At 46.6% G+C, this 19400-nt stretch overlaps 1 protein-coding gene across 10 annotated transcripts in view; it reads left to right on the top strand.

Annotated features, from left to right (window-relative positions):
* LOC118244027 (SAM and SH3 domain-containing protein 1-like) overlaps nt 1-19400 on the top strand; it is a 562909-nt gene that overhangs the window by 435012 nt on the left and 108497 nt on the right. For 2 of the 10 annotated variants that reach the window (XM_035538698.2, XM_035538697.2), the window contains exon 1: nt 4141-4301. The exons of 7 other annotated variants lie outside the window; for them this stretch is intronic. In XM_035538698.2, the coding sequence (XP_035394591.1) occupies nt 4197-4301 (105 nt within the window). In that variant the 5' untranslated portion in view covers nt 4141-4196. Of the gene's footprint in view, nt 1-4138; nt 4302-19400 lie in introns of those variants that run through there. One more of the 10 variants, XM_035538694.2, reaches the window with a different exon arrangement.

Raw genomic sequence — 19400 nt, 5'->3', positions numbered from 1 at the left:
TCAAGGCACCCCACTGCCAGGAATAATAACCATATTTATATGATTCTTAAGGAAAATACTTTTAAAAATAAAGTAACAGGTGAGAATTAAAAGAAATGACACTTCAGAAGTACTTTCAAAATAATAATAATAATAATGAGGACAAAAAAATAAACTTGTTACAGTATGGATCCTGGTAAGCATATGGGATGGAGCGTGCAACTGGTAATGGTTGCTGTGTAAATTAAAGGCTGTGATGTGAAACTCTGCATGCTTCGATTTCTCCCCGCCAAGGGAGAAGAGGAAGAGAGCTGAAAGGCGATAAAATCGCTGCTAATAGAGCGTTGCGTTGTAATTAGCTGGTGTTAAGACAGTTCTAGGGCTAGTTCTGTAGGGACTAGCTGGAATTTTACTTCTCCCTCCCCCTGCACCTATGCTCTGTGCATAAAAGGGCTTGTTTATTTAGTTCTCTGAAGCTTTGATGTTCCAATGTAGACCTGATATACTGGGCAGGGTGGTGGTGTTGAGAAACCTCCTGTGTTTTGTTTGTGCACGCGGGGTTAATTGTCAGGCCTCTGAGCGTGAAGTCGCTTCCCTGGGGTCATCTGTCAGGATCCCATGAAGTCTGGTGTCCATTATGCTGTGGGGCACAATCCACTTCCCAAGGCACTCGGTCTTTCCTTATGTACTCTTGCAGGTAGTTTACAAGTGATATCAAAGTCCTCGGGGTTGTTTGTGGTACAGATTTCCTGGATTAGAAGTCTCTTACACAGTTGCAAGCAGTTGTGAGCATCCAGTTCGGATTATACTTGTCATCTCTCCCAGTTTATTTTGATGCATATTTTTTTTGAATATTAAATGCCTTGTTGAAACCATGGTGTCATTTTTTTGTGTGACGCTGTGGTGAGATGATGTACACTGCTGTAGGAGAGGGAGATAGTGATCCTTCCTCTTAATGACTTAGAGGTTTGTGTTTGGGGCTTGTGCTTGTGAAGAAATGATTACAGAGATGGTGTGACCTGGTGAAGGCCAGCTGCCTAAGCCCTCAGTGAAGAAGGGAGAAAGACAAGCTTCTCCACAGCCACCTTAACTTGGCGCTGGGCTCCTGCTCTGATTAGCCCTCCAGCAGAAAGCCCATCTACCTTGAACACAGGAGCGCTCTCCAAGTTCGCTAATCCTGTCTGGCACGTAGATGTGGGAAACTTACTGCACGCCCACGTTCAGCTGATGGTGTGCCAGTAGGACACACTCACATGCACAGGGCCTCCACCAGTGCTGGGCGAAGGCAGTCCCCGTACCGTGCCGACCACTTCTATCTCCCGCGTAGAGCTTCGTGGCAGGGGAACAGCCCCGGGGAGCTTTGTCACCACGGGTGCAGAGGAAGGGCCTCCTGTGCGCTGGGGTGCGTGTCAGTGCAACCATGAGCACACACACTGCACATCCGATGAACCGGGACGCTGCTTCAGCATCGCTGCCCTGTGGGGGTACAGACACTGCTTTGCTTTCCCACCACTTCCGATGGTAAGCGCCTGGCCAGAGCTCCTGAGAGGTGTCCCAAAACCTCAGACTAGGGTTTATTTCTGACCGGTAGCTTATACAGATGCAACGCATCATAATTCTTAAACGTGGTGCTTTGTGGATGCTTGTGTTATTATCTAGACAACTACAGGTAAAGATGGAAATGAAAACTGTATTCTAACTCACTAAACTGAAGTAAATTTGGAATTAATTAATAGCAGTTGTAACAACCCAAAGCCTGAAAGGCTGGGCTGCAGCCAGAGTTGGGCTTCAAAACCCTTGCAAGATCTGGGCTCCTGCTTGTTTGAAAAATCCCATACTCTTGATGCAGCAGGGTTTTTTAGTTTGGTGGTTGTTGTTTTTTTGTAAAATGCCACTGGGACTTGTTACTACAGGATGCTGGCATCATTGAAGTAGAGGAACCATGTGGTATGGGTGGGCTATCTGAGGGAAGGAGAAGGGGGAAGTAATGTCTTAGCTTGTCATAGTCACCAAATCTTGTGGCATCTTGTGAATGAATGTCTGAAGATGAATTGCAGTAGGGGTTGTAATTGCAAAACCATGGAAGATATAACTACTGTAACCTGCCATGGATTTGTTGGAATTTGCTCAAGTCACTGTGTTTCTTAAAGCAACTGCTCCTGGAGTTGAGTGATTTTTGCAAGACTTTTTTTTTTTCTTTGTGTCCCCTTCCAAAAATCAAAGGCTCTGGCTCTCAGATAAATTAAATCAATTGGCTGAGGGGAAGGCTGCCACAGCTATGCGTCATGCTCCTCTGATGAAAGTCGCTGCTGCCACAAAAAGGGGTGACCTAATGGCTCAGGAAGCAGCTCTTGGACCACCGCGGTTTGTAACCCAGTTCCTGTTACCTGCACTGCAAGGTTGAGGAGTGCAGATGTTCAGGACCAGCTTCTGCAAATTGTTGAGTCATCTTTGCATGGAGCAGTGACTTCCAGCAGCAGGGAGGAACCAGGCAGTAGGAGTGCTGCCCGCTGCACCTATTTGATCTTAATCTACTCCTGCGTGAGTCACAGCAAGGAGGTTTCTTAGGCCCTGTGCTGCAGCTTGCTTTTTATTTTTTTAAATATGCCTCCAAAATACAAGATGGTATAACACAGAACAGTATACACAAGAGGAGCCCAGGTTATTTAAATCTTGAGGTGAACAGTGTGCCTTGCTCAGATATTTTGCATGTAGTTTGGCACTACTACAGCAAGTGGTTCAACGTGGATTTCAGAGGGTCGCTAAGTAAATTACCCTGACTAATTAAACCAGTTTTGGGTTATGCAAGCCATCTCAGAGCACAGAGAGACTTTGCACTCCTTATCCTCGTGCTTCATAGGCTTATAGGCACATGCAGTGTAAAGGTCGATTAGCAGAGATTTTGCATCTGTTTCAGGCCTTTCATTATTTCTCATTACTAGTCAGTAATATGACAAATTACACAGTTTGTCCTGCATCCTAATGTGCACACTCCTACAGCGTTGATGGTTTCTTTATCGCTTTCTCTTGGCATAATTCTCCTTCAGTGTTTCCAGCACCTCCTCTTCTCTGTCCTGTAAGCACCACTCACCGCTCCAGCAATAGCAGCTGTAACGCAGTGCTTAGAAAAGTCTCCTTCCCTGCTTTGCATTGCAGTTGCTGGGAAAGGGAGCGTTTCGACAGCTTTTTCTCTCTGGTGCGAGCAAGCTGGCCTACGAAGTAAGGCAGGCAATTGTAGCTTTGAGGGCAGAAAAGGAGCGTGACTGGGATGGCGGAGAGATGGTGAGGAGCACATAGGCGCCCCACTGCTGCTTCATGCCTTCTCCAGAAGCTATTTCAGTCCCACCAACAAATGGTGTCATCTGTTGTGCTGCTATGGAAGGAGAGCCCTGCGCAGGGCACGCAGCACAGAGAGCTGGTGGGACGCTGGAGGTGCCGCAAACCACTCTAGATGTGAGCACTTAAAACGCTTGGCTAGCGTGACAGCTGCGTACCCATTAAATTCATTGCTTTTTCACCCCCCTGTGCACAGATGGGTGCTTCCAGTGAATAGCAGCTCCAAGGGGGAGCTTTTGAGTTGTTTTGAGACAACCTGGGAGCTGAACGAGGCACACCACCACTATGAACACACCATGGCCTGCTGCTTGCTCACAGAGCTGTTACTCAACACGTGTGCTTGCGGGCCTGCACAGGCCTGGTGGCTGAGAGGCAGGAGCATCCTACTGCTGCCTGTAATGAGGGATTATTTAACTTTATTACAATACGGGGGGGCAGTGAAGTGAAGCAGGAGGCACGTGTGGAGGCGATGCTCCCACAACCATTCCACGAGGAGAGCGGTGCCTCCTCCGAGCCAGCCAGTCTCAGATCTCTCCTTCCCTGGAGAAAACGAGGCGCTTCCAGCCCCAAACCCCCAAACCTTCCACACCCCAGGAGCCGGCTGAGCCACCGCCCTCATCCCCCACACGCAGGTGGGGCCGTGCCCCGCCGCCCGCCATGCCCCAGGCCCGGCCGCCCTTCAGCGGCCATGCGCGGCGGGCGGGGGCGCGGCAGAGGCGGGGAGGGGCCGGGCCGTGGGGTGGGGGGGGGCACGGCCGGCGGCCCCGGCGCCGAGCGGAAAGTTTGCGGGGCGGCGGCATGGCGGGGCGGGGCGGCACCGGCACGGGGCCGGCGGGGAGACGGCGCTGAGCGGCGGCCGGAGGCTGGCGGCTGGGCCGGGCATGGAGGGGGACCGGGACCGGGAGCGGGACCGGGAGGGCGGCCCGGCGGAGAGCGGCACCTCGGAGGCGTTCGCGCAGCTGTGGGCAGACGTGATGGGCATCCTGGTGAGTGCCGCACCTGCCGGCGGTGCCGCGGAGCCCATCTCCGTGCCTCCCGCCGGCCGCCCCCTCCCCAAAACCCGCGTGGGACGGCGGCGCTGGGGCCGTCAATGGGGCCATTGTGCGGCGGCGGCCCCAGCCCCCCCCCCCCCCCCCCCTCCCCGCGGCACCGAGGGGACGGGGGGTGCTGGGGCGGGATGGGGGCGACCGCGGGCAGCTGCTGCCCGGGGCGGGGCGGGGGGGGGGGGGGTAAGGCAAAACCCCCCGGTATCCCCACGTACGTGTGCGGCAGCTGGCAGCCCTCCAGCCGCACGGGAATGTGGCAGTCGGCACGGAGCGCTGCGTGTGCGCTCCCGAAGTGAGTGGATGGGCTTGGTGCGCGTGTTGGCTTCGTGCTCCGAAGGTTTAAGCAACAGGCAGGGAAGAGTACGGGGAGAAATCCCTTATGGGAAGGTGCTGCGGGGTCTGATCTGAAGTGGTGCTGAACTCTGCAGAGAACTTACTTAGCCTTTGCTGCTGCAGTTTTTGCAGTTTTTTCTGTTCCCTGGAGACTTTGCTGTTCATATTCTAAAGGGGATTTATTTATTTATTTATTTTTAAGCAAGCAAACAAAGCCTGCCTCGCTCCTTTCCCTCGCAGAAGCTCGCCGTTCACCCGGCGCTCAGTCCGGCAGCACCCGGCCGCGCGCGCTGTTTCCCCGTGGAGGATTTCGGTCCAGGCGTGCAGGCAGGGTCAGTGCTGCCAGTCCGCAGGGAGCGCACAGTCGGTACTTTATGAACAGCCCCTTTCTCTCTCTTTCTGGCAGGTTTCAGTACTGCATTTAGTAAAAGCAAAGGGTTGTTGGATGCCTGGAAAGGAGTGTTGGAAGAGGCCAAACCAACAGCGTAGCATGCTGGGGTTCGCTGCATAAAAAGATCTGATTCTCACACAACTAATGGGTTTCTTCTGGCTGTACAACCTATTTTCCTTCTTGGGAAGACAGAGCTATTTATTTGTTGTTTTTCTCCTAGTAAAACTAAGTGAAAGTCATTTGTCTTAGAGTTAGCCTGCTTTGCAGGGAGGAATCATCCTGTGACTGTAAAGTTGCTGGTTGCTGTGGGTGCTCCCAGCACTGCTATCTTTTCTCACTGCACTGTTTTGTATTACGCCACAATCACAGATATGAAAAGCCACCCTTGTTCTGGGTCTCAAATAACTTATCTGAGGGAGGACAGAAGCTCTTCTCACTGCGAGTTATCAGTGTTCTTCAGATTTCAGGTTTTTAAAGAGTTTCTAGGCTTCGCTGCTGCAAAATGCATCTTCGTGTGAACTGAGTGTAAACTTACTTAGGGCTGTCTTCCTGAAAGCAAGGAAAAGGTAGCCCTGGTGCCTCTTTCACTGCTCAACTTTTTGGTATGTAGAAGTTCGTTCCTTTCAAGCCCTTGCTGCGAAAGGCAAGCAGTGAACTGGATGAGTGGTGGCCAAGTGGGTGTCTGTAGACTGTTGGCCATGGTCCATATGTCCACAATAGTCACCTGCAGAGCCACTCATGAGCTGTCAGCTAAGTGAAAAGATGGGTTTTAAATTCCGGGGATTTATAGTAATTTGTAATTTAAAATGTTTAGGGAGCACGGATGTAGATACTGGAGCACCTCACTGGGAGCAGCTCCATAAACCAAGAAATTGTTGTGGTGCTATGGCAGTAGGTTGGCCCGATGACAGCTTCGCTGTCCTTTTGATGCAAGAGGTGTTCTTCATAAAGGTGATGAAATGCCTGGGTCTGCCTTCCTCCTGCTGAGGAGCTGCTGTGATGGGGAGGAGGAAGGCTGTCCTCTTCATCCCACTGCCCTTGCTGGAAGCCCACTGGAGCCAGGCACGTGCCCAGGTAAATGAGCTGAATGTGGTGGGACCTCCTCTGGGCGCAGGTTTGGGAGGCAACACCATGCACGGCAGTTACTTGAAGTGCAAGCTGAGCCCCCTCACTCAGGCTGATGCATATATTTCGTTGTTTGTGTGCATTTCATTTAGGTACCTTCAAATAGGACCTTATTAGCAGGAACCTGTGATGGCAGATCCTAGGTCCGGAGGGGAAGCAAATACTTGTCAAGTGCTGCTGGTAAGCAGCATATTTTACGGACTTTGAAGTCGCTTAACTCTCCCTATACTTGACAAATATCGAGTGTATTTGCGGCTGTACTGGGATTTTGCCGAAGTAAATGCAACTTTTCCCTTTTGCACTTATTCTAATGAAATATTCCATAGTTGCAGCTGTGGTATAAGCGCCTCAAAGCTATTTGTACTGTTAATGGAGCTTACTAGATAACATAATTAGACTTAAAAGCTCTTGCTTAGTCTGTAGCAAGCTGGCGACGGAATGTACTGGTTAATTGCAATTTGCAGCGTCTCAGAGCAGCAGTGGCTGGTTGAAGGATAGTAAGGTTTTGAGATTGCAGTACATGGATTGTGAAAAATAACGTAGGAATTCTCTGCATCCTTGAAATTCAGCACCATGAAAAGGATATTTTTTCAAGGTATATAATGCGTGGAATCAGGTATTTATGTGGTAATGGCAAACTCTCCACTGGTGGAGTCTGGAGGTTTGTATGTGGATCTGAAAACAAGTTGCAGTATAAAGTAAAACATCAAGAATTTTATTCTTTTATAAACGGCCTTTCAAAACTTGGCCTGTTCGCCTTTGTATATAGAAGACCCTGTGGTGTCTTTTATGCCAATGCGATGTTTTTCCCTCCATAGCTGGAGCAGGTATCTGGGTGAAATTCTGACATTAATGAAATCACTGGCAGAACGCTAGTCAGCCTTGATGCAACAGGGATTTTGCTGAAGACGACTTTTATTCACGTGAGGAGCTTTTGTCTTCATGGGACGACTTGAAGAAGATACAGAGGAACTTGCAAGAGACACAATGAGTTAGAAGTCTTCCTGGTATTTCATTTCAAACCGGTAGTTGGTTTCAGATTTCCAACTATTGAATCCATTATAAGATCTGAAAAAGATAATTTTATCTTTCCATAATATTTTGCAGTTACCATGCCAAGAGGCAGCCAGTGCTTCCCTACCGACTGTTGTTAGCTGAAGAGAACAGAGTATCTGTTTTGAGGACAATAAAGCTCCCCTGTGCTTGTCCGGGGAGCTGTGATATTTACATATACGTAATCCAGCCTGCTCTCTGTGTTTCAGTGGCTATTTGGATTTCTTATCAAAGTAATAAAGAAACAAACCGAAAGAAAGACGCCAGCTGATAATACCCCAGTGATAATGTGTAATTGCGTACTGGCTAGCATACTTTGGGGAGAGGAGTTTGGTAGGAAGCCAGGCAATGTGGAGATAGGGGAAGCAGATCCCGGCTGATAGCAGCAGCCAGAGGCGTTGCAGCAGCTCATGCCAGCTGCAGGTTCCTCCCAGGACTGCTCTTCCTGAAGCCGCCAGTAGTTTGCCATGACCTGCAGCAGAAATCTCATCCCTCCATCACCCTCCCAGCACCTCATTCAAGTGCCTCTGCTTCTTTGATGTCTGCTTGGCACCCAGAGGCTGCTTTGGCCTCAGCCATAGGCACTTGGCGCTGCTGTACCGAAAAGTGTGGGCAGGCAACAAGGTCCTGGCTCTGGTAGGGCATGTGTTCGGAGGTGGGTTATACCCAGTTTTTCTGGGGTCTGCAGAATGGCTGTGGTGCTGCTTCACTGGCTCAGGAAGCACTTGGAGACATTCTAATTCAAAGGCTTTCTGATACTTCAGAGTCAGTTTTTAAAGTGCGTCCCAGTTGCAAGAGTAAGGATAAACCCAGTAGGCTTAACCTCTGCTCTCTAGACTAGTACCTTTCATTTCTTCTGGTTTACAAAACCACGGAGTGGTATCCCTTCAGATAAAGGGATCCAAATGGAGATTGACTTTCAGTTCAGGTGTCGAGCTTTATTTTTCAGACATAACCTGTTGCATTTCCTTTCCCTCTTGTCTCCACAAAACGTTACACCTAGCCACACTAATCCCATTATGAAGAAAGACAGCTCACAGAGATAACCTTTGGTCCAGGCTTTTTCTCACATCCCAGGTCACATAACACAGATGTCTCCAGCAGGCAGTGCGGTCTCCACAAGACCCTACACAGGACTGATAAGAGTTTGTGGATCTGGTGCCCTCTACGTTCTTTCTTGAAGGCAAACTCAGGGTTTCCCTGGCCTTTGAATTACAGACACAGAGGTAGGGAAGGTTCTTACATCTCCTCTATCTGTTGAGAGCTGCTGTTTAATAGACAGTAAGTAAAGGTAGTACTTAAAGGTAGATTGGGACCTTGAGAAAAATTCCCTTTTCTAGTGTGTTGTTGGTTTGCTGTGAATACTGGCTCCATTATTAGTGTTTTGAAATACTCTTTTTTTCTTCATAATTTTTACATGTTGAAAGTCAATCGACCAAGCTTGTTCTGTCAACGTAAAGAGCAATGGCATACCAGGTTGGCATTAATGATGCTTCCTTTGTGGATATGAAAAAATGGCATAGTGTAAACAACAGGAAAATGTAAAAATTGATGTGGAAGGTAGAAAAGCATATGCCTTTTGGGGTCTCCCTCAATCATATGCAGTCTCTGCTTTTAGCTGGGTCCCCTCTGTAGCTTTTCCTTCATGTAGCAGCACAGACTTTCTTCACTTCCACTTCACCCATTATCAGGGTATTAAGGGTTGGTGAGCACACTTTGTGCTCAGGCTTTGGTAGGCTCAGTGACACAGGATGAATGAGAATTACTTTCTAATGACCCAGCAAAATGATTGGTAACAATACCTCTTTTAACATAAAGTGCTTCTGATAATTTTCTGCTTTGTGATTGCATGGCCTGGACCGTGACTAATGAACCTGCAGCTTTGTCTGTGTCCATTGTTGGTTGTGGGAGGAAGAGATGGCAGAGGCTGTGATGGTGCAAATGTCAGGGTCGCTTTGCAAGAATTTGGATTCCAGGTGTTTTGTGAGGAAATGGACAAAGAGAAGGAACTGGGCTTACTAGGTGCAAATCTATAAAAATTAGCTTTCTTCTATAAAAGCGTGTTCTCCATTAGAGAAGTAGTGTGTGATGAGATAAAGAGACATGAAGAGCTTTTAGTTACTACTGTCTTCAAGAGACTTAACTGTCCCACTGGCAGGAAAAAATCACAGCACAGTTTCCTGAAGCACATTCAGACCCGGGAGTCCTCAGCACAAGTTTACAACATGACAGATGGGTACTCTTGAAGTAAGAAGAGCCGCACCCACCACTGTCCAGTAGCTGGGATGTGGGCCAGGTGTGAGCACGCTTCGGTCTTCTGGAGTCAAGTGGAGGATCTTTAGTGCTTACGGCAGCAGCAGAGCTTTCTTGTCTGCTTCCAGGCTTTGAAACGCAAAGTTATAGTGGACTCTTTCTACTTGAACTGAGATATGCGTAATGGCACACGCAGTGGTGTAGGTTCTTCGGGCACCAGGGTAAGGCTTTCTGAGCTACGTGCTACTTTCAGAGGCGTGTTTCCTACGAAGGGTGTGAAATTGAGAGCAGGGATTGTGTAACCTGTCTGAAAAACAGTTTTAAGCAGGGCTTAACCGGAAAATTAGGTGGACAAGCTTAAGAATATAATACAACAATGATTTCTAAATCACATTTTCAGGCTTCTTTACTAAGCGTAATTCAATAAATGGGAGAACAGGTTCCTAACATCCGTGTCACACCGAGTGCGATCTGGTTGGAGTGCTGTGTCAGGTCTGCTGTGCTACAGGCCCATTGGATTTTGCTGATTTTACTTCCCTGTGGCCCTGTATGAACATAGGGATATGCTATTGAGATCAGTTTATGTGATCAGGCCTCCAGATGAAAAGAAAATTAAAATGAGAAACAAGCCCTCCTATGTGCATGGGTAGATGCACTCATAGAAGCTTATGAGCATGGTAATATAATTATCAGGAACATAAATATGTCGTTTTCTTTTTCATTATTGTCACTGTATTTACAATGATATACAGTGCATTTTGCTCTGGTAACAGCATGCTAAAATTTTATATCGCAGTATTCTCTACCTTCAGTATATCCTCAGTGTGGGGGAGTGTGTGTGTAAAGGAGGTTAGGTAACTATTTAATGCAGCAATAAAAGCCATACTTTGAAAGCTTTGCAGTGGTCGTGACAGGAGTCAACAGATGACAATGAAAACATCAGCGTGCTTCTTGCAGTACCGAATCAAGAGCACCTGAGTGGTCCCTTGGTGCTGGATGTTCCTAACCTCCTCGTTTGCAACTGGAGGTGCTTTGGGTGGTGCAGTGGGTATGAAACAAAAGACGAAAAGGCACCACAGATAAAGGGTCTAATTTCTGCACTATTTACATAAAAACTTCTTGAGCCTAAGGCACAAAAGTTTATTTACACTGAAACTGAGCGTGGCTCTTGAGTTTTGAACAAGAAAAGAGAGAAACAACTCTTGTCGCTTCTTCGCAAGCTCAGGCGAGTTGAGCGCCGTGGTTCTTCCAGCATCAAGCTGACTCCTCAGTGTGGAGCTGGCTCTCTTCCCTGCACGCCCAGCGTAACACGGTGGAGGAAAAATGGATTTGAGAGCTCTTGTCATGAGAGCTCAGTGGCACCGCACTGCAGGTTTGCAAAGTGATTGTACCTCCACAGCTGGAGCTTTGGTGAAAACACGTATTAGGGCTGATTGTGTTGTACCTTAGGAAAAAGTGGTTTAGGCTTTTGAGGAATTCTGCTTGCCAGAGTATCTTACCAGTCATGATATACTCTTTTAACACTGATAGAGAATCTGTGGCATTTATGGACTTAGAGTTGGGGAGATCTTTGGAATTGTGTTCTACCTGTGTTTGTATCTCCATGTGTCTGTATCTGTTACAGTTCTGAACACATCCATCCTCTTAGGATTTTGTGCTTGCAGTCTCACAGGTGGAGCTTCCTGTGTGTTCAGACTGAGCCAAAAGGGTTTTTTACACCAGAAATTGTTACTACAATTCTAGGAATGGAAAGCAGACTGGATACACTTATTTTCTACTGCTAGATTGAAGCTCATCACTTTCATTTTTACTATCCCTGTTAGATTGATTTCATATCGTTATCATTATCACTGTGTAGACTTAAACCTAGCCTTCAGCCACACTGAGCAGTTGATAGTACTTGTGGGTTTTGGTGCTTTCAGTGGTTGGCTAGCTTAACCCTATAGCTCTGAAAGCTGACAAAAATATTTTGCATTTAAGCCAAAATGTATACTTAGTGAGGTTGAAAATAACAATTCTGTTTTATACATGTGTGTAACTGTATCCAGATGCAATATGCATCACAACTTGCAGGCTCTGACTTCCACTCCATTATCTGTCATCTTTCCCACCTCAGAGTTTGTAAATAACCATTGTCTAACAGGAAAAGGGTGGGGGCAGACTGCACGTTGCATGTCAGTCGGGACTTCTGTCTTCGGGCTTCCAACTTCAAGATGACTGCACGTTTGCACTTCAAAACCTCTGTGCTGTAGAATGTTTTGTGGGAATATGTCGTGTTTTATTGAGAAATTAGGGACAACAGATTTCCACAGGGAGTTGTAGAAATCTGTATCAATGTACGCGGGCTGGAGGCTCCAGCCTGTTTGTCTAGGATGTAAACATACCTGGGATGTGTTGCTGCTGCCAGGTGGGTTCTGTGTTATTAAATGAGGGAGCAGCATCACCTCGGCAGTAAAGGAGATGCTGTTCGGAGGACCGCTGTTGAGGGAGACTTTACAGAGGCAAGAGTGCAAGAGAAGCTGGGAAGTTTCACCCCCCTGTTAGTGGAAGCTGTGCAACATTTTAGCAGACAACTCAGAAAGATACTGTATTTCAAAACCGGAAATCTTAGTAAGATAAGGACATACCTAGCAAAGGAAGCAATCAAAGCTGGTGGTGAGCTGCCAGGCTGGGAATGCCAAGAAAGGCAGCGCGATGGGCAGTGGAGTGGGGATGCCGGTGCCTGTGGCACTAAGCCATGCTGGCAAGTTTCCGACCAGTCCTTCACTAGATCTACGTGATGCTTCTGATCAGAGTAAGGAACAGCTAGGCTCTGAACACATTCTTGCTTTCTGCTGTCTCTCTGGTGTACAGATGGGGTATTTTCAGCACTTTGTGCGAATATCTGCAGTTGATCAGATTTCTTTTCTGGAAAGGTGCTTTGGGTTGTGTTTCTTAATTACGCTGAGCGTCAGGCCTTGCCATCTGAGAGGACCTTGGTCCTCACCAAGTGCGTGCCACCAGTAGGCTGTCCGTTGTCACCTCTTGAGAAGTGTTGACGGGGACACGTGCCTATGAGGCTGCAACACCAGTTCAGCTGCAATAGTAGGTGGCTTTCTCTTGCCCCTCTAAATGCGTTTCCTTATGTCTGTCTCCATTCCACTGCAGAAAAATGGCTGAGTAAAGGAAGTTTCCCTGCTGGCGCTTTGGGAATCTCCACAACATGGCAAATTCTTTGGACGTTTTTCTGTGTTTTTACATACCGTACTTCTCTAAAGTTTCTCTAAGGTCTTGTTTTCGTTGTAGAGGAAAATGGCAATTCCTGGTATCTCTTCTTAATTACCCAAATTTCTCTCAGTGTTTCAGCTTGTAATGTTCTACATTGCTTGCTGTGCAGTGTGCAAATAAAAGTTGAAAGATGCGGGGTTGTTTGTTTGTTTGTGGTGTTGTGTCCTATTCATTCTTTGGAGAGGTTTGCAGTAAGGTCTCTTTATTTCTTGCTTCGTCAGTGGAGATTGCTCAGCTGTAGGTAGTACAAAATGGTTGTCATTCTTTAAAAGTTCTGCTCTCCTCTTTAATTACTGCTACCTGAGTGCTCTGCAGTGAGGCATGAAATGGAGTGTAATCCTGTGTCATCCCACTCCGCTGTGGTGGTATGGTCTGTTGTGTAACAAATTGAGGAGAAATTGGGGTATGTCATGTTATGTCAGTATGTTGTTTCTTGCTCAGCACAAATCCAGCAGCATATTGTTTAGGTTTTGTGTCTGGAGGTGAGTATATACGTGCAGACGGGTAAAGTTTGTAAAACCTAAGCTTTGTATGGTATCTATCTAAACTCAGGAAGTTAACTAGGAACATAAGGTCAAGGACTTAATCAAAATATTGGCGTGGTGATGAAGAATTGCTTCGTACCACATATGGTGTGTGTGAGTTCATGCAGAAATGAGAATGGGGAGGGATGCTTCTGCGTATTCTTGTTTCAGACTCAACCGTGACGAGTCTGACTGGGTTTGTTCGCTTTAGAGGTCGAGTTCCTAATTACCAAAGTTGAAACAAAAGGAAGAGTTGGAAGTCGTGAATATTGATTTTCGTCTTTGACAGAATGCTACTTTCTTCAAGTACTCCTTGCCAAGTTAATTGTGGTTTTTAATCCTCATCTCAAATGTACTTATAATACAAAAGGTTCTAAAAATTCTTTTTTCCCCCATCTGCCAAACCTAATTACAACTACTTCACAGTGCTTGCGGATAGTTATTTATGTTGTAAACTGCCACGGAAAAGGCGAGGGGGAGTGCGTTAGATCTCTGGCCATCCTGCCTTTCTTGGGCAGAGCTGTTGCTCTCTGGGGCTCGTGTTTTGAGCGGTTCAAAAAAAAAAAAAAAAAAAAAAGTAACAACGTGGGTGGGTTTTTTGGCTTTGTTCTCCAGACTCCCACCTCACTTAGGCAAATGCCTCCAACGTAAAGAGAAAATGGCGGATGGCAAACGATAGAGGTGCAGTGCTAAAACTGTATTTCTCTGGCTAGAGAAGTGAAAAGCGGGTCCCAGCCAAGAAGCGTAGCTTATAACTGCTAGGAAGCGGGGTTTGGGAAGATCGTGCGGAAGGAAGAGTTGCAGCATCCGTGAGAGGAAAGGAGCAGAGGGCGCGCCGGGACTTGGGGGAGGAAGGTCAGCGTGCAGCCGGCCCGGGAGAGGCCCGGTGCTGACGGGACCATGCAGGCCGGCGGAGAGCGCATGGGGGGCTGGTAACGGAGGTTTGGGGCCGGCTCAGAAATGACAGGGCTCGTTTTGGGTGTTGTGTAGGGGTATCAGAGGGCAAAGTAAGCCTTCGTGTCTGGTTGCACCTTGTTTTGCTTTTGATTAAAGACATGTAGGATATAGGTGGGTAGCTGTTCATGAGCACTGAGTCATGCGGGATAACGCCAGGCAGGTATTTCCAGCAAATGCTTCAGAGGGATGATTTGTAGCAGAGGGCTGGCTAGCTGAAACAGGCTGAGGATGAGAGAGCGGTTTACTGTTTTGCTGGGCACAGCCTGATGCCCCGCTTTCCTGTACATGCGTAACTCATTCCCAGCCAGCCTTTATGGGTACGGTTGTACCTCTAAAGATTGGAAAGGAAATCTCCACACGTGTGATTCTCCTTTTGCCTCGAGAGAGTCTTACAGCAAAATCTGCTTCCCTTCAAGCCCTGATCCTTTATGCATGAGACAGCTGATATGCTATGCATCCTTTGGTTCAGAGCTGATAATGGTGCACACTGTGGCAAGTAGTGTAACGCCTTCCTTTTGCTCGGAGAGCTCCCCGCGGTTCTTGCGGTGCTTCAGACAGGCCCAGGTACGCAGCTTGTCCTGCCACACTTGATGGGTTCACGGCTTGATGTTCCCTGAGACTGCAGGCTGTTCTTTCATCTCAGAAGCAGAACCTGTGAGGGAACTCATCCAACTGAGGCTTTCTTCTCACTTTACAGTCGCTTTTACAATTAGGTGAGATGTTTTTCTTCTGCGTGATACCTTTCCTGACAAATGGTTTGTTAGGGGGATGTTCTTTTGATGTTAGGGTTGTATTGCATAGAGAGGTTGTTCAAGTGAGAACTTAGTTTACCCTCCAAGTCCAAGTGTCTTTATCTACAGTTGCTGTCTTTCAACTTGTGGTTCAGGGCCTTGGGTCGATCAGAACAAACTACTGGGTTGTGTAGAGACACGGGACTTTTCATGCGCTTTATTGACATTGGGGTTCTGCCAGCTTCTGATTTTTAGGATCTCCTTAACCACGCAGGGCTTTTCACAGAGATGCACCCTGAAATGAAGGATAAAATATGATGTGCAACACTTGAGTAATGCATTCAGTCTCCAATAATAGCAATGCATGTTATCAGTGGGAAGCGTTACTGGATAGACAGCGCCATGGTCTTAAGCACTTTCTTGAAGCAAGCATGTAGCGTGCTCCTTGCTGGGGGGCTCCTGTAAGCAGTGAATTGCATGTTGCCCCTTCAGAGAAACACATGCTTGAAACACCTGGGAGATGTGGCAACCACACAGTTATTCAAACCCAGACTCAGTAGGATTTGCTCTGTAGGTAAGCAGAAATATTTCTTTTATTTGGATAAGAGGTCTATTTAGCCTAATTAGGAAGTGCTTTGGCAATGATGAAGCAATATGGGCGCACAGGAATGCGAAAAGCCCATCTTCACTGTACACAGCTAAAGGGAAATGAACAAATAAAATACCAGATCCCAGAGCAGAAAGGATTACACACTGACAAGAGAGAGAGTCCTTACTGCTAGGTTGATATCCCTAATTGATATAAACAGGAAGCCCTGTGCAGTCTGCGGTAGTTAAAAGATACGTATCTAAATAATATTTAAATAGATTCTTGCATTTTTAAGACCCACTAGAGTATAATTGTATTCAGCTTAATTAAATGAACTGAAGCCCCCTGATAACTGTGCATTACTGCTCCTAAATAAAATGCTCTCCAAAGAGACTTCATGATGCTTAGTTAAGACAATAAAAAACCTTAGCCCAGCACCGTGAAGTGTTGCATGAGCAGCATTATATTTAGTTCATCTGCGTGTTACCTGCAGTGGTTAAAAATAAGCCTTGGCAGTGCTGTGCCCCTGCCAGAGTCAAACCTGAAGCTTCACCGAAGTGCTTCAGTATAGCGTCAGTCTTTCTGGTTTCACTGTATTTGTGTTTATTATGTGTTTATTATATGTTATATATTATTATAATAATTATTATAATTATTAATTAAATTTTAATTAATTTTTTAATTTTATATTTTATATTTTTATATTTTAATTTAATTTTTAATTAATTTTAATTAAATAATTATTAATTATTAATATTATTATAATAATTATTAATATAATTATACATATAATATTATATATTATATGTATATTATATGTTTATTATGTGTTTATTCTCTTATTAAGCTAAAAGCAGGGAGGTGCGCTAAGAACGGCCCACACAAAAAACAAACGAGAGCAGTGGCAGAGCTAACCACATGGCAGTCTGGCTTCTGCCTCTGGCTCCCTGTGTAAATGCGGGCTGGCTATTTAAGCAAGCCCATTATTGCCACTGTTCCCTCATAAATAACGCGGCTGTCATTATGCGTGCCTCGCACAGGAACTGGGATAAACCCTCTCCTTCAGAACCAAAATATCTCCAAGCAGAACAATATCCCTTATGTCCCGACTCACGCCACAAAAAACCTTAGCACGAGGAAGCTCCAGCATAAGAAGGACCCAAAAGTGGAGGGTTGCTTTGAGGCAGCGGGAGGCTGCTGTTTGCCGGGGCCCGTGCACGTGGCACCCTGGGTATCGTCCTTGCGGCCCTGGTGGAGAGCAGAACACACATGGCTGGCGTGGTTCATCCACATGCTCTTAGGGGTTGCTGTGCCACTGTGTGTGTGCACCTTGCCAACCTTTTTCAGGTTTCTTAGGGTGCTTTTTGTCTTGCCACCAACCTTTTGTATCCCAGACGTGGCTCTGGCCAGAGGCTTCATCCTCAGGAGGCTGCCTTGGAGGCAGCGGGTCTGGCGGCCTCCCTCATCAGCTGGGGGGGGACTGGCGCAGGTTGCAGGAAAACCATTTCTTCTGCTGTTAAGATTACATGGGGAAAGATGGATTTCTGCCATATTCGAGTATGGTTATTTCCTTTCCTGGTAAAGCGCTGCCGCCAGGAAGCAGTAGGAGTGAAGGAGAGGTTAGTCTCCAGGGACGCAGAAGGGTTGGATGCATCTTTCAGGCCACGAGCTGCCGAATTTCTAGCCGGAAGAATCAGAATAGCAGAGTGTCAGAGAAAGCAACTCGAGTGTAAGCAGTCTGGTTTTCCAGAGCCAACAGCCACACTGCCCTCTGTGCTTGTGGGCAGAAACTGGGGGCCGCGTCTCTGGGGCACGCGGTGCGTTGTGCCACCGGGCACAGCGGCCAGGACAAACCCCCACATCTATTCTCAAAACAAGAGAGAGCCAGTCTCACCTTGGTGAGCAGAACAGGATTATGCCATGCTCTGTAAAACTGGTTGGTAGCAGGAGAATGAGATACTCTTGGAAATTAAGGTCTTAAGTGGCACGTGGGGGAATAAGTAATCATACTTAGTGCAGCACCCAGCTTCACAGTGGTGTGGTAGCACCTGTAAATGCCAGGATGCTCGCCACTGGCTGGGTGCTGCTGAGTAAGAGGGTGAAGGCTTGGCTCATGCCATGTAAGTGCAGAGATGCTTGGTGGTCCCTGTCGGAGGATGCCGGAGAGACTGCAGCCCCATCACACCTGCCTGGGCACTGGCTGCGCTGCCACTTGGAGAGGAGAGGAGCGAGCCTTGCATCTCTGCTCCCCAAAAATCAGAGCTGGAGGGAAGGTCCCATCGCAGCAGTCGGACACTGAGGTAGTGAGAAAATGGGGAAGGCAATTCCTGGGGGGGGGGCATGGAGATCTTGACACCTTTATCAGTACATCCCCACGGCCAGCACCGCAGGGCGTCACTGGGCGAGGGATGCTGTGCTCCCTGGGGAGGGCCGGGCAGGAGAGCTGTACAGGACCTCAGGCACAGCTCCTAAAAAGGGATGGTGGGGGGAAACCCAGACCCCAGGAAGCAGGAAAAAAAGGGGGAAGGAGCAAACAATGCTGCACTGAGGAAGCCAGGAAAAGAGGCGGGGGGAAGCAGAGGAAGAAGGATAAGAAGTTTCTTTCAGTGAACTTTCCTTTTTCTGAGCAAGGTATTTCCTGGTGAAAAGCATAGCAAAGTTTAAGGTAAAGATGGTTGTTCTTACTATCACGGTGCTGGGAAGGACATACGAGTAGGGAGAAGCAAAGGTCAAAGTTGATATTTGTCGCCGTCACTGTGTTGTTTTTCTATACAGCACCTAGCACAAGAATAAAATACTATTTCTTTCACGCAGAGCTTACAGATTGAGAGAACTGCTTACCATTGGGGAAAGAATACTGGAAGTGCTTCATTGGGCAAAACAAACTTACTGTGTTTTATGTGGAGAAACTAATTAGAGACCACCAAATTGGATAAAGAATTATTTTACTGAACACTTTTTTTTTGCCTTGGATAGTGCAGTGATGATTATGTATAAGCTTCTTGTAGATATATATGTGTTTGGAAGCTGGGCATATTGTGTCTCAGTTAAAAATTACCAACCTGGATTTTAAATATGTATCATATGCTGTGCTGTAATGATTTTTACTGCCGTGTATTGATGCAATAGAGTTTGACAAACTCAAAAATTTCGTCAATGCTTTCATTGCTCTTTTATGATGTTGATAATATGCTTTGTTTAAAGGTTAAAAGGATTAGGGTAGATGAAATCCTGTAAAGGAACTAAATATCAAATAGTGTATCAGTAGATGGTATTAATATTCTGGATATCGATCAAGTGTGGAGTTTGACTTAGAGACAAACAGAACTGCAAAAACAGTTGAAAAATAATTGCCTAAAATAAGATCATCCTTTGAATACACCTCAGCATACTCCTAAGAGTATGTTCATAGTTAAACCCTTCTTCTTTAGCAGTTTCTGCCTTTTATTTTTTTTCCCACAGTTGAAGTAGAAAATGAAACCAGAATTCCACACAGCAGGATCATTGTCAAATAACATTTTGGTGCCTCTTGGCTCGCTTACCACATTTTATTGTTTTATTGTATTTCACCAATACATCCAGCTATGAGGGAACGCCTCATAGCAAATGCTGGTACAAAGTAGAAATCACAGTTTGGACTACAGTATTTGTAATAAAACTTGGATGTAAATGACCAAAGTTTGCTTTCATTGGGTCTACCATGCAACTTCAGCATGTTGCCAAATACTCACGCACTGACCTTGCTTACGCAGTTGTCCAGAGATACAGTTTCTTCCTAATTTCTTCTTTGAAATTTCAGTTTCTTCTTTGTTTCTT

This window comes from Cygnus atratus, chromosome 3 (assembly GCF_013377495.2).
Source record: "Cygnus atratus isolate AKBS03 ecotype Queensland, Australia chromosome 3, CAtr_DNAZoo_HiC_assembly, whole genome shotgun sequence".
Lineage (NCBI taxonomy): Eukaryota > Metazoa > Chordata > Aves > Anseriformes > Anatidae > Cygnus > Cygnus atratus.
Note: the sequence above shows the minus strand (reverse complement) of the source record. Positions and strands in the feature narration are given on the sequence as shown.